At 47.3% G+C, this 15,116-nt stretch overlaps 2 protein-coding genes across 2 annotated transcripts; both read right to left on the minus strand.

Moving 5' to 3' along the window:
- Positions 1 to 742: 742 nt before the first annotated feature.
- Positions 743 to 7,756, minus strand: LOC130573698 (acyl-coenzyme A thioesterase 5-like). Its single transcript, XM_057366310.1, has 3 exons — positions 7,176 to 7,756; positions 4,330 to 4,532; positions 743 to 3,485 (listed from the first exon to the last, which is right to left on the minus strand). Exons 1-3 carry the CDS (start codon positions 7,723 to 7,725, stop codon positions 2,910 to 2,912), a joined length of 1,329 nt encoding a protein of 442 aa, XP_057222293.1. The 5' UTR covers positions 7,726 to 7,756; the 3' UTR covers positions 743 to 2,909.
- Positions 7,757 to 7,910: 154 nt separating this feature from the next.
- On the minus strand, positions 7,911 to 13,959 carry LOC130573706 (acyl-coenzyme A thioesterase 1-like). Its single transcript, XM_057366322.1, has 3 exons — positions 13,285 to 13,959; positions 11,411 to 11,613; positions 7,911 to 9,691 (listed from the first exon to the last, which is right to left on the minus strand). Exons 1-3 carry the CDS (start codon positions 13,892 to 13,894, stop codon positions 9,086 to 9,088), a joined length of 1,419 nt encoding a protein of 472 aa, XP_057222305.1. The 5' UTR covers positions 13,895 to 13,959; the 3' UTR covers positions 7,911 to 9,085.
- Positions 13,960 to 15,116: the final 1,157 nt, after the last annotated feature.

Raw genomic sequence — 15,116 nt, forward strand, 5'->3', positions numbered from 1 at the left:
CCGCTGCAGCTCATCCAGCCCCCCGAGCACTCGTCTCAATGGAATGGGAGGGGAGTTTGGCCCGGCAAAGAATTACYGAGTACGGTTCTGGGCTCCTCAGTGCAAGAGGAGCTACTGGAGAGGGGCCAGCGGAGAACCACAGAGATTGTGAGGGGTCTGGAACCTCTCTTTTACGAGGACAGACTATGGGACCTTGGCCCCTTTCATCTAGAGAGGAGGAGACTGAGAGAGGATCTCACCAACACATACAAATATCTCAAAGGTAGGTGTCAGGGGGAGTGTCAGACTCTTCAGGGGTGCTGAGTGACAGGACAAGGAGAAATGGCCATATACTGAAATACGAGAAGTTCCACCTCAACACGAGGAAGAACTTCCTTATGGTAAGAGTGGCAGAGCACTGGAATAGGCTGCCCAGGGAAGCCACCATGGAGTCTCCCTGTGAATACAGTCCAAATTCACCTGACCATTGCTGTGTAACTTACTTTAGGTGACCCTGCCTTAGCAGGGGGATTGGACTAAGTGGCCTYCAGAAGTCTCTTCTAACTCTAACAATTCTGTGAATGTAAACCAATATAAATAATGTGGCTGTAACTAAGGCCATAATCAGGCAGTTTAATGTACACTTCAGAAAATAGCTGCACATTCTGTAGAGTGCCTGCAATGCATCTCAGGTCTCCAGGTAGCATCATAAATATACAAAATGCTAGTGCAAACGCTGTCTGGTTTTCAACAAATCCTTCTATTAATTATTTTGTCTGGGAAACCACAACTCATTCACAAAGGCTCTTCACAGCAAAATCACATTATTTTTATTTTTCCTTCTTTTTAAACAAACTGTCATTCACTTTTTCAGACAAATAGATAACATAAAATTCTTACACATGGTTGCTTTTTAATAAAGGAAGTGTTTTACTTCTCTTTCAAATTGCATATCTGAAAAAATCTAACACTGAATTATTTTAAAGGCTTGTGCTTTAGAAATTAAGTCTGAGAACTCTTAATCCACCTGGTTTTTGTTTTATTTACAACTTAACATTTGCTTCCTGAACCTCCAGATTGCAATCTTGCATAGCAATGCTCATGCTGAGGTAGGACTGCAGTGTGGAGACACAGGTGTTGGCACTGCGAGAGTGACAAAAAGGGAATAGGGGAGGTGCTGCTCTTGCACAATTAATAACAGCTCCARCTACTGAAGAGGCATAGGATGAGGCAGACTGACAAACAGGAACCTTCAGACAACAGACAACCCCTTCTTCTACAGCTGCCACTTGGAATGAGTTTGGAAAAAAAGGCAAGGTGCCAGGTATAGGTGACACCAAGGAGCACATCATAGCAGRCTCTGGTCCTGGACTTCTGGGGCTGCTCATGTTAGCAGAAGGTCAAGCACAGATAGAAGCTGGCAAAAGCCTCTTCAGCTGGTGAGGGAGTTTAGAGACCAGGCATGAAGAGATCTTGTGTAAAGTTAGCAGGATGGAGCTTCTCTTGTAAAGAATGGATGGATAAATTGTTCAGTTGGTGTTGATTGTGTGAAGAACATGTGACATCAATCAAATTATAAGGACTAATAAGAGTTGCAGAAAGCTAGTGACACCTGAGCAGCARCATAATGACAGTTAACTGGAGAGAGAAGATCCCTGAGAGCAAAGCAAAACTGAGTACCACAATGAAGGTTTTGTATCTCCTGGGCAGCTCTCAAACTGGTCAGACAAAATGACTTTGGAAGGACAAACTGTGGATAGAGACCCTCATTAAACAGGCCTTTAGCACTGGCACCATTTCAGCAAGACTCTCTTCAGAGAACAATTCATTTGGGAAGAAGTTGCTTCTTTCTGCCTCAATGATGGGGAAAAAGAAGGCACTGGGCAAAAATTAACTTCGATGAAAAAAGAAAAATCTTGGGCAGCCAAAAAAAAAATCTTGGAAAAGCCATCCTAGATTTGGCTTTGAGTTTTTTTGGAGGGCATTGCTAGTTTGGTATGATTCTGAGTTAATCAGCACCACAACATGACAACTTTTTACAGTCAGTTTAAATCTACAGACTAGGTTTTCTGTCTCCCAACTCTGTTCCCTCCCTAAGAACAGCTGTCAGTATCTATTACCATTACTAAAGAGTTCCACTAGTAGTTAATCCCTACCTTAATGACTTCATTTCCACATACTCTAACATATCCAACAGAATCTTAATAYCCTGAATGTCAAATGCCAATCCAAGACATCACAAGAACAGACAGGTACATCCCCAATACAAGACAGTGCTAGTGCCACCATTCTCCTTGGCTGACAAGGAAGAGTACTCTTCATTTTCCCATTCAGCACGTAGTCCTTTTTGGAAAGAAATAGACTGTAAACAAGTACATGGGCCTCATTTCAAGTAGGTATCTCCAGCTTYGTGTAAATGGAAATGATCTCTGAAGTGTATATGGCTGTAAATATGAGAATTCTGGGCTAAGGTAACTTGGGACTCGAAGCCAGAATCATTAATGATTTTGATGTCTAAGTTTATCATCCATCATTCCCAAGGTGTGATCCTGTCTGTCATTGCTGAGGGTGCAGGCTAGCTGTGAACATCCTCTGAGTTGTAAGTACTGCAAGCAAGTAAGTATCTGCTGCTGTCTTCAGGTACTTGTTTCTTCGTATCATGACCATTATGAGCTGTCAAATTTGTACCATAGTGCTGCCTGCTTATGGCTTCGCATCTCCTCTGTTTACATATTTAAATTAACTTAGGCTGCTCCAAATAAATCCCTTTCTTTTTTAATTTATACTTGTAACTAAGTAGTCATTTGGTTATTTTCGTATTTCAAAGCTTGTCTCAGTCAATCCCTCCAATTCACCAGTCATCACCAGTCATTTTGGTGGCTCAAGTTCAGTCCTTGCAGTTCTGCAACAACTTGCATGTGCATAAGTGTTCATCCCAAATGCAAGTGCAGAAACTCCTGAATCTTTCCCCAGGAGTGTTCCTGTGCATGGGCATGTGCTTTGCTCTCTCCACCCCCCAGAACAGGCACCCCCAAAACACGATCCATAGCTACTTGACAAAATGGAGTAGAAGGAGGATCTATTCGGTGACCTGCTCCTGGATAACTCAGGAGTTCAAAGTTCTCTTTCCCATGCTGGCGTAGACGCTTGATTGCCAGCTCAGCATATAAGGAGCTCTTCCATATMCGATCATCTTCCCCCACCACTAAGAGAAAGTGACCTTCTGCTTTTTCAACGGGGATCACACAAGGAGAATTAGCAGGTTTTGATGGGTCATCCAGAGCTTCAAAAATGTCAAATACACCAGTGTCAGAAACACTGACTTTGTTCATATCAAAACGCAGCCCGGGCAGAATCATCTCACCATAATGGAGGTCTGCAACTGTGTTTGAACTACAGCCGGAGATAGAGACAGCAGCCACAACTTCTGGCAGGAAGGTGATCATGGAGAGTGCTAATTCTGCCCCTTTCCCAGTCCCAATCACTCCAACTCCTGGTCCTTTCACCTTCAGATAAGATAGGRGGTGAAGAAGAGAGGAAGAAATAAAGGAAGCATGCATTATAATGGGATTAGCCATTAAATGACTTTGGAGTTGTTTCATTAAAAAAAAAAGTTAGGTTAATTATTGATGTGACCTGTTGGAAAGCTACAGTGCAGATCCAGGTTCCTCCTTCTGTTTACAGTCTTATTTTTCAGAGACACTGAGAGATGTCAAACCCCACCAAAAATGCACAGAGAGGCACAAGATGTACCATCACTCGATCCTTACCTGGTCCCTGCTGCATATGTTAATGACATTTTTTTCTCATTTTCCTAAAACAGGTAGCAGGAAATTCAAGCACAGTCTACTGTATGTCTCAGGAAAATAAAGTAACCTCACAAATGACACCTGAAGGATTAGATATGTAGCATTGGTCTTTTTCTAGCCTGGAAAGTAAAACTCAAAAGCAACATCCCAAGTCATCAAATCCATTCTTTCAATTACTATTAAGCCATTTTATATCATCCTCTCCTAATTGCTTTCATGTGAAAAAAAAAAACCCAAACAAACCACATATTTTTATCACCACTGGTCCTGTTTGGAGGATACTGCAGCACTTCACTATCCTAATGATCAGCAATCTTCCAGTTTCCAGCATTAATTTATTTAACAGACAGTTTGTGCTGGAAGAAATTCACTCTCCCAAGTCATACGCAAACGCCACCTATGCACATGAACAATTTTTCCACTATTGGGCCTAAACTTCCCCACCAGAAACTGATACACAAATATTTAAAAAATCACCACCACCACCTGGGCATGACTGCTCAAAGCTCCCTAGTCCCAAGAGATCTCTCATTACACTCACCTTTGGGTGACGCTGTAGGAACTTTGCTGCTTCCTCAAAGTACTCAAGTTTGAGTTCTTTCATGACCTTAGGAAGATCTTCAAAATCAAAATACGGTAGAGAAAGAGCAGCAAAACCACGGGTAGCCAGGAGACTGGATCTAAATTCAATCAAGCCTCCTTCATCACCATACATGTCAATCACTCCTGGAAAGGGGCCATCCCCTATATTAAAGAGAAGAGGAACAGAGGAGAAGTTATCAAACAGGACTCTACTAACTATCTGGTGAAGAGTGAACAATATAGAGAATGCTTAAGACATTTGCTGTTAATAGCCATTTCTTTTCCATTTGCACAGTGAAGATTTAAGAGAACCAGTGCTGTATCCCACTTCAGCTATTTCAAACTAAGAAGTGGTCCTTACATTCCTGTAAAAGTAGGTGAAGTTGGAGGTTTTGCTTTTTAAAAAAAAACAAAACACCTGTTCTCAGTGTGTTTTTCAATGGTCTTAACCTCCTGCCCTCAAGCCAATCATACACCAAGTCAGCAATTTTCCCACAAAGTCACGTCTTAATTAGCAAGATACAACCTCGTGAGTAACAAGGCAAGAGCACTTGCCCTTGAAGTAAATTCTACAAAACTTAAGTAAACTCTGACATATACTGCATTGAACAAAGTAAACAAAGAGATACCTACTGTTAAAATCAACTGGACTTACTAGCTCTGTCTCAACATCAACACTCTTAAGACTTGGCAGAAGAACTGCTCCTGCAAATGTGACTAGATGGAAGATAGAACCAAGAGCTGTATGGGTGTGGATGTGTGAGCATGATGTACAGATAAATGTGCACATGCATGTGTACAATCTGTCCCACCAAACTACAGAAATAATCACAACCACAATTTTAAACAGCCATGCCTTTGCAGCCAAGGTCGTGTTGTAATATATTTGTAGGCCAAGCCAGGAGATGTTAGATTAAAAAGCTAAATATACTACCTCGTGGAGCTTTAGAGACCCCAGGCAAGCAATTTCTTTTTTTCTTTCCCTGGCCACCAGATGTCACCTCTGATGTGCCCTAATCCAGCCCACTATAACCATCTCAGCAGAAGTGTGTTAACTCTCTCACATTACCTGTACGAGCTAAAGAAAAGGTCTCTGACATTTCAACACACTTAAGAAAAGGAAGTTTAGTATAAGACATGCTAAATGGTGGAAACCTTCTAAATTAAAGCATTAGCGAGTCAGGCTGGGATAAATGCATCATAATGCCAAGATCAACCGTAATCTTTAGTTAGCAGCAGCCGGCCTCAATGGCTAGAAAATAAGTATTCATTCATCACCCCTACCTGAAAACTTTCTAGTGAGAGCATGTAACCTTTAACTTGCACAAGGGTCCTGGACTACCTTTTTGAGTGTCTRCGCATGCCCAAGTGTACGGTTTCTGCATGGTTCAGTCAAAGGCAGGATAAAATGGGCTATACAACCTCAATAACATTTAAAAACAAACAAATCGCCACATCTGTAACTCCTATGGCTGAAGTTAGAAATCGCTTTCCCATTAAAATTACAACATAAGCCCACTCATGTCCTCTCACTTTTACTAAGCATGGTTCGCATTTAAGATTCCTATCTTAAAAATATTAACATTTTTTTGTCCCTGGAGCCAAGAATGGTATGGCAGTAATGCTGCAACTGGATCCTCCCTCATGAGGGATGCCAACATCATATAAGCAATGATTCCCGACTTTTCCGCACTATTAGAATGCCAGACTTTCTAAAGGGGAAAAAGCAGTTTCATCTTGCAGATCTCTGGATTCCCACTTAGCTCAGCAGAAATCAAACTCATCCTCTAAAACAATATCTCAGGGATGGAAAATCCAGCGTGCTGACTAAACATCTGAAATTCAAAGTTCAATCTCTGTTGTTTTTTTCTTCAGTGGACTTTGGATCTGCATCTAAATGGATTTAAAAAATCATTGGTTTGGAAATCATTCAATGAAAATACTTAAATACCTCATAAGTGTAGTGACACTTAGAGGAGTTGCTGAAGCAAGTAGTTTTAAATTGGAGGTAGCATGGAGGGCAGTTCCAGTACCACAACACCCAGGCAACTACAAGAAATCATAGCTCAAGTGTACACAATCACTGGTGTAAGGTTTCATTTCCCAACACCACTCACAGACCATCAGAATATCACACCTCATAAAGCACAACCATCTCATAAGCAGAACAGGCATAACTTGCTCATAAATCTATTTTGTCTTTATACCACAAAAGTTACCCAACTACTAACTTAGCTTTGGCTCCCGTGTAACAGATGCGGAATACATGTATTTTCTAGAATCTCTTCTGCTGCTCTGCTTCCTAGCTTATGTTTCACAGGGAAGAAAAACACCTTTTTAGTTCAATCCAACTTAGGGTAAAATCCTTGGCAGATTCAGCACAGGCTCACACAATGAAGCACATCAGCTTTCCTGGATGTTAGATTCTAGTACACCAGAGCAAACATCAAATCAACTGAAAAGCCGCAGGCCGAGCACAGCAATAAAGTAAACTCTACAAGCCCTGTTCATCTTTAGCTCCGGCCCGKGCCACAAGAGCCGCCTGCCCGTGCCCGCCCTGCCCGGCGCCRCCGAGGACCAAACGGGGCGGCATCAGCCGAGCCCTGTCGCGACAAGCGCTTGGGAGTATCTCCTGAAGACTGCAGGGCCACCTGTGTGCTGGGCGGCGTTCGGCTGTTAGGGAATGCGGATTTCCCGGCTGACAGCCTGTGTATGGGGCTTRTTCTACGAAACTTTCCTGGCTCTGGTCAGAGAAGTCGGGGGCTCCCGCCGGCCCAGGGCCAAGGTCTCGGGCCGGGMACTCACCCGGCGGCAGGAAAAGGGAGCCCCTTACGACTCCTTCCTTCAGCCGTATCCTCCGCACGCCGGGGGCCGTGAACAACCTCTGCACCTCGGCCTTGGCCACCACGGGCCCGGGCATGGCGCCTGGCGGGCTGTGGCCCTCGTGGACCAACACCTCCACCTTCATCGGGGTGCCGGTGCTGCGGGGAACAAGCCGCTGGTAGGGCTTCTCCATGCCGGCGGGGGTGAGGCTCCAGAAGAGCCCCATGGGCTCCACGCCGGTGTAGTCCCCGCCTTGAGAAGCGTCCGTGCCCAGGTGCAGCTCCCCRCGGCTGTTCGCATGGTAGTGCGCACAAGACTGGAAGAGGCAGCCGCGGTCATCTGCAGCCACYGCCCGCAGGGTCACCGGCTGCCCCGGGCTCAGCCCCGCCACCCGCGTCTCCACCCGCTCGTCCGCCGGCCCGGCGGTGGGGGACACGGCCAGGCTGGCAGCCCGCCGGGTCACCGGGGCCGACGGGGCGCGCAGCAGGGCCCGTGCCGGGGCGGCGGCAGCGGCAGCCAGCGCTCTCCACATGGCGGCGGCGGCAGTGACGGGTGCGCGGTGTGGCCGCGCCGCCCGCAATATCGGTACCGCGGCCGCCGCCCCCTCCAGGCGGCCCCAATCGAGAGCAGAGCCCCTCCCCGCCCCCCAGCTCCCGGAAAGGCCCCTCCCGCCTCCCGCAAGCCACCCAACTGACTGGAGCAGCGAGCCGTGGGCAGCGGTTAAAGTTTCACTTTAATCCATTACAAGTACATTGGATGKGAAAGGCACAAACGCGCCTGACGGGCGGACAGCAGCCGAGGCTGGATGAGGGCTGCAGGCCCTGGCGGGTACAACGCGCTCGAATACACGGTGCATATGTGCCGACAACATCCAGCGCCTTCTTCAACCGCACGCTTGGGTGCCAAACGTCACTGACGATGCCGGAGGGCGCTGAGCGCTCCCCCCGCTGCCCAGAGAACATCGGGCGTGCAGCCGGAGCCCCGCTCCGCCACAGCCGCCTCACCGCCCTTTCCCGCCCCCCTCAGCCCGCACCCGSCCTCACGGAGCCAGCCCCGCAGCCGGGGTGCTCTCAGCAGCCCTTCCGAGCAGAGAGCTGAGAAAGCGTCTAGGGAATGTACAGGCAGGGAGTTCCGACAGTGCTGCGGACATCCACAGCCATACCCAGCCATGCCGAGACACCTGTGAGCGGCCTCAGTGTGATGACTAACAGGACCCGTTCTGTTGTTTCTTCACACTTAAGAACTTCCACAGACTGTTTCAATGTCTCATTTCTACTGCATGGGCTCAGAACGTCACATCAGGCCATGGGCTGTTTGTTGCCTCTAAATGTAAAGTTATCTGAGGGTGGTGGCACAGTATTGCTGCTTTAGGTGAGTAAAACATTAGATATTGTTAAGGCAAATGCATTTTAGTGGTGTGGGAGAAGGGAAGGAGCAACAAAGGAGGAAGAAGTGCACAGGGAGAACAGAAAGATTACTAGGGGGAGGAAGAGAGAACTACTTACAGAAAAACTAGAACACTGGGCCTAGAATACAAAGATAGGCAATGATGACGTATGTTTCCTCTGAGAAGGCCAAGGCACATTTTCATCCCAGTTCTCAGCTTGGATGAGTTACCTACCACTTCAATTCACAGTCAAAGCACACACAGCCTTACTGCCATTTGTTTTCCACAGCTTGTAACCCTATACTACACAAAAATAAGAGGCCAAGACCTCTAACCAAGATTAGAGGAGGGTGTAAAAAGGAAGCAGCTTTCATGCTTTTGCCCACCATCATCCTCTAAGAAACCCAAAGCTTATTCTCTGATATTCCTTGTTCTCGTTCTGAGCCATTTAACAAAACAAACTTGAAACACCAGCATCTTCATCTGTAAAGTAACCTAATTCCTATCAGAGCTTACTGGATGTTCCAGATGGCTTGCCTGTGAGGTGTTTACGGAAGAAAGCTTGAATCTGCTGCCAAGCATCTATCTGTGCCTCACAGTGTGCCTTGGGCTCCCCTCCCCACATCACAGGCTTGCCAAAGAGCAGGTGCATTGAGGCTGCACACATTGGGAAAAAGGGGGGTTCAATGTAGTGCCCTGCTCCAGGATAACAGACAATCTCAGGCTTTTGCTTCCCATGAGCTTGCAAACGCTTGCTCCCCTCAACTGCAAAGAATTCGCTTTTCCAATTGTGATCATCCTGGCCAACAATGAACAAGAAGCAACACTCAGCCTTCTCCAAAGGGATCAAGCTTTTCCGGTCAGGGCCCTCTAATGGGTTGTTCAATGCATCAATAATATCAGCAATCCCAGACTTGCCGACCTTGATGCGTTTTCGATTGATCCCAAGGGGTGGAATGGTGATGTCCTTGTAGCGCAGCATTGCGCCCACATTTGCCACCGAGCCGTTGATAAGGGCAGTGGCCGTGATGCCCTTTAGGAAGGAGGCCATGGAGACGCACAGATCACCCCCCTTCGAATGTCCAAGCAAACCAATTCCTGGTCCTTTAACCTGGAGGTGAGAGAAATCACAAGCAATGRACCATGGCATGCCACTTGTTAAAATATTGCCATGTTTGCAGCTGTGTCTGTCCCAAGTTTGGACACCAAATATAGGCATCTGAGGTCCTGTGTGCAGGGCCCATGTCTGAGGGATCCTGGGCACTGTTCTATGCTTGATTTATGATCCTAAGCCTTACTGAGACTGCAGCATCATCCCAACAAAGCTACAAGGTTCAGTGCTGAAGCAGAAAGTACAGCTGTGCTTGCAAATGTGCAGTCCCAGATTTACTTTGTTTATAATGCAGTTGAGAGAGGAAGAGGGAAGGAGCAGTGCAGGCCTCCTCTACAACTGATTTCTTTCACTGCAAAATGCTCCAAGTCAGCAATGATTCTGATATTGTCATCACTTATGTTAATGTATTTCCTATATTCAAGGTTCCCTTATTAGGAGGATAACATGGGGTAGCAGGCTCCACATGAGCTGCTCTCCTGCTTCTCTAGAATGCTTGGGATCTAACTCATAGGAACTAGTTTGAGGTAGCTTATTCACTGAAATTTACCTTAAAAATGTAACCTATTAAACCCATTTTTCTAAAAGAATTGTACAGTCCTCTAATGTAAATCTAGAATAGGTTACCTTAATTTTCTTTTACACAAGGCAAAAAAACTAGAATAGGGAWGTTAAATGACCTTACTGGGTACTTAAATCCTCTAAGGATACTGGAAGAAGTTTAGCTAATACCAAGACTCTCAGGGGCAAATAGGCTCTGAGAGATCATCAAAATTTAATGCCTTTTGTGTCTTACCACCGGTGTAAYAGGCTTCAAACCCACTGACTTTGGAACATGGGAAAATTAGAAAATATGGCTGAAACTTTGGAACACATTAAAAACACAGTGAGAATAGCAATTGAGTGTTAATGGGAGGCAATAGTACTGTAGTGCTCTCAGGGGTTTAAAAAAAAGCCAGGAGAAAACGATTTTCAGTTTTTTTTGGCAGGGAGGTGGCATAAGCAGTGAAGGTGACTAAAAAGCAGCCAAGACCTTAACAATTACTTATCTTTCTGAGGTTGAGGAAAGTATTTATTTTCATTCTTCAGAGAAACCAAGTGTTGCTTTGTGCAATTCTAGCTAATGTCATGCATAGCTACTTATAAGGAGATGAAGAACTGAGCAGGGTTCTCTTCCACGAGGTGCTGAATTAGAAGGATCCCTAAGTGCACAACTAGCAACTCAAACCCACACTTATCAAATACCAACATCTAGAGTGATTTTAACAGCTTATACAATACACAGCAACAAATGTGTMTTGGTGGACTTCCCTAGTTTCCTTGGTTTCCTTAAGACCTGGATCACAGAAGGTGCTCTGCAGCTGAAAAGGACATTTAGTTTTGAAGGACATTCTACAGAGCAAAAATCTCAAATCCCTGCTGGAAGTCCAGTAAGCCTCCAGGCAACTAGCTCCCTAGGTATAACACTGGGTTGAATGGAGTAGAAATTACCAGTATGTGTGACTGATGTGTGACTGTTTCACCTGGCCAGTTCAAAAGGAAGAGTTGGAATAATCTGCCAGGGAGCCATTGTAATGGGAGTTAAAGATATAAAACAAATTAATTACAGACAACTTAACAGTGATGCCATTTTAACTGCAGCAGCTGTGCTACATCTGCAGTCTGACAGGACCTAACTAATGTGAGTTCACTGTASTGAGTGTCAATGAACAAACCAACCTGGGTGTGTTGTAACATATAGTTTACAGCTTCTTCAAAATATTCCAGGTGGAATTCCTTCATCTCTTTGGGGAGATCTTCATAGCCGTAGAAAGCCAGAGCCATCACAGCAAAGCCGTAGTTGGCAAGCAGGCATGCCCGGTATTCAGGGAGTCCACCTCCAGTTCCATACAAGTCAATAATTCCCGGAAAGGGGCCATTTCCTGTGAGAGACCATATAACAGGACACATTAACCCACAATTTTAAATTTATATTCCAAATTCATAGGCCTGGGAATGTGTCTTCTAAAAAAAAAGAAAAAAATAGAGCAGTAGAATGCTATTAAGGGTTCATAATTACTGTGACCATTTTAATKAAATGGCTATATTGCTTCAAGATTAAACAAACTAGCACAAATTAGCAGGCCTGCTAATGTTTTAGATACTATCAGGGAACATGCAGCTGGAAGAGAAGGGATCTTTTCACAGTCACAACTAGTTGTCGGTATGGTATAAATTCACTGCAAATGTATAAGCTCTGCTTCAAAAAATGCCCAGAAGGSTTCTCCTTAGTGCATTTCTCAGAAGACTGATCCAAAAATATCTCATCTTCTGATTGTCCCAGCTTCTCAATTTCAGTGTAACTATGCTGTAGTCTTTTATTTTTTGAATAAGAGAAKAAAGTATTTGAAACCAGCCTTGCTTACCTGGTAAGGGATGCATTACGTTAGGTTCATCAGGGGACAGGGACTGAAGTCCAGAGCTGAAAGGGATTGCTGCAAAGTGCTAACAAAGTATGGAAAGGAGGAAGCCAAAGGGAGACTTCCATTCCTGCTCAGGAGGGAGGGTGAGGCTTCCCTCAGGTGTCTGCAAACTAATACGTCAAACATGGGCAACAAGCAAGAGCTAGAAATTCACCTCTAGCCTTAAGGAGCGAGAGCAGAGTCCAGAGCCCGGGACGGGAGACCATGTATGATTTTAGCACTGTCATGGATGAGTTATCTGGATCAGAAGGGGAAGAAAGAGGAGAGGGCAAGGCAGGTRCTACATAGAGGAGCTCCTTGAGTGCATGGTGTTCCAGAAACAGCTGGTGAAAACCTCTGTATATCACAAGGGGTAGGAAAGGAGGGCTGTGGTGGGGATGTGGCTACTACAGAACCAAGRGAATGCAAGAGATGAGGTTTCCTGCAGACAACTACCAGAAATCTGGACAGCTGATGGAAGGACAACACAGCATTTGTCAGGCARTCTGAAAACCTCACAGACCTTCTTCATTATTTTCTGACAAAAATTCTGCCAGGGCAAGTCTGTCCAATGCTGTCCTTGACCTTCTGCTCACAAACAGAGAAGAACTGGGGACAAATGTGGCAGGAAAAGGCAGGATGGACTACAGCAATTAGGACATTACTAWATTCAGGATCTGTGGAGAGGATGGAAAGGGAAACAACACACTTAAACTCTACAGTTTAGCAGAGCAATCTTCCACTTACGCAAAAGAATTACCATCTGAATTTTCTGGAAAACAGCCAGGTAGAGGAAAGGTATTTTGAAGACTGGCTGACTGCACCTCCCACGGCATTGGGAACAAAAAGTGTACTGTGATCAATGCGTTCAGGTCCAAAAGAAGTTAATTAAACAAACACATATGTGCTTCACCACATGCAGCTGCTCTATGTGAARAGTAGGGCCAGCAGGTCAAAGCTGGTTGGGCTGATCAGGTCACTCCTTGAGGAGTGTCCAATGTCCTGTGCCAGCTGGTGAGACTGAGCTTCCCCTTGTCCTCTGCCTGGTACAGAGCTCCAGGGGACCCTGGGGGCGATCTCCGACCCTGGGAGAGCGGAGTCGGAAGTAGAAGCACCCCGTGGGAGAAGGAGCCCGGCACGGCCGGTACTCACCGGGGGGCAGGAAAAGCGTCGCCCGGATTCTCCCTTCTCGCACCGGGACTCTCCGCACCCCGTCCCGCAGGAACGCCCGCTCGTGCTGCGCCTGTGCCAAGAGCCGMCCGGGGCGCTCCCCGTGGCCTTCAAACACCTCCAGCTGCAGGAGGAAGGGGCTCTGCACATCCCGCTTCACCAGCCTCCAGAAAGGCTTCTGGGGCTGCAAAGCCCAGAGCAGCCCCATGGGCTCCAGGCCGGAGAAGCTGCCTCCCGGCAGCGCAGGGCAGCGGGCGACGTCCAGCTCCCCGTCGTCCCCCGCCTGGTAGAGGGCACTGGCCTGGAAGAGCTCTCCCTTCTCGTCCCGCAAGGACGTCCGCAGCGTGACCTGCTGCCGCGGGCCGAGGCCCTGCACGGCGATGGCCAGCGGCTCATCGAAGAGGCTGCGGGCGGCGGGCGACAGGCGGATGGCGGGGGCCATGGAGGAGAGTCCCCGGGCGGGGGCTGTCCCGGGGCTCCACGGGCGGCTGCGGCTCCGCGGGGCTGCAGGCGCGGGGTCGGGCCGGGGCAGCCGCCTCTGCCAGRTGCGGGAGCTGGTCCGGCACAGGGAGCGGGTGCTGACCTGCCACATGGCTCCGGTCCCTCCCGACTCTGGGGGCGGATTCCGGGGCAGATCCTCGCGGAACCGGGGCCGAGCTCGGGCCCGAAGCGCCACTGGCCCGCCCCAGCGGGGAGGAGCGGCGCGGCAGCTCCCTTGTCCCGCCCGTCTGCTTCTCTATTGCCTGCCTGCCAGCCTCTCTGCCTCCATGCCTCTTCGTCTCCCCTTCTGCCTTCGCCCCCGCTGTCTTCCCYGACTGTGGGCGGATTCCGCCAAAAGCTACCGAGTCCTTGCAACCCGTCTATGTCCCAACGAGTTCTTCAGTGCGCCCCCGAGCTCGCCAGGGCCGGGCGGTGGCTGCGAGCCGGGGACGTTCGGAGRGGACGAGCAGAGATGTTAATGAGCTACCGAGAACCGTAGTCCCCTGTTCCCTGAGCAAGGCGTGATGAGCTTAGCATCTCAATAGTCTGGGAGCTGCCAGAGGATGCACAAGAGATCAGCGACCATTAACGAACATCAGCGCTCAAACATYACCCCTGGCATGGTCAGAGACACCTGCTCTGGGAAAAGATCGAAGAATGAGAAGCTAATTAGCATCGAAGGTGAACGGATCAATAAGAAACCAGATACTAAGAATTGTGTAACTTGGGACCTGTGAACATTAAAACAGTTCATTTTTCTGGGTTTTGACTGTATAAGTATTTGAAAATCTTGTGAAGAACYGTGTATGATGGAAATATTTTCTCTGCACAACCCRGGCAATGTGTAGATGATTTCTGTTACATATTCTGGCCCGAACAACATCCTGGCCAGAATAAAGTAATGCCTTAATTCTCTAACAGGAAAAAAATGTTGGTTACCCTAAGGCATGGACGATGTGGGTCATATCTCCACCAGGCTCTGCCTAGCCCAGGCAGCTGCACAGCCAGGTGTATTGGGAGGGATGGTCAGGGTAGTGRGAGCAATAAGGGAGGAGTACTTTCACAGACTCTTAAACCAGGTTAGGAAACATCTAGTTCTTCTAGTAATGGATTTTGCAAGKATTTAAAAAACGTCATTCAGTCCATCTGATGCAGAGATGGATCTTGCAGAGGGGGAACTGTTTCCTTAAGTTCCCAGACCCTTCCTGGGAGATGCAGGTAGGGGTGCCTCAYGGTCCAAGCTCCGCATGTCTGACTTAGAGATGTGAAAGAGGTGGAAGCAGCTAAGGGAATCCTGCACATTGTCCTAGCTGGAAATATTAAGTGGTCAGAGG

The sequence above is a fragment of the Malurus melanocephalus genome, unplaced genomic scaffold (assembly GCF_030028575.1).
Source record: "Malurus melanocephalus ecotype Western Australia unplaced genomic scaffold, MMel_1.1 scaffold_2, whole genome shotgun sequence".
In the NCBI taxonomy this organism is placed as follows: Eukaryota; Metazoa; Chordata; class Aves; order Passeriformes; family Maluridae; genus Malurus; species Malurus melanocephalus.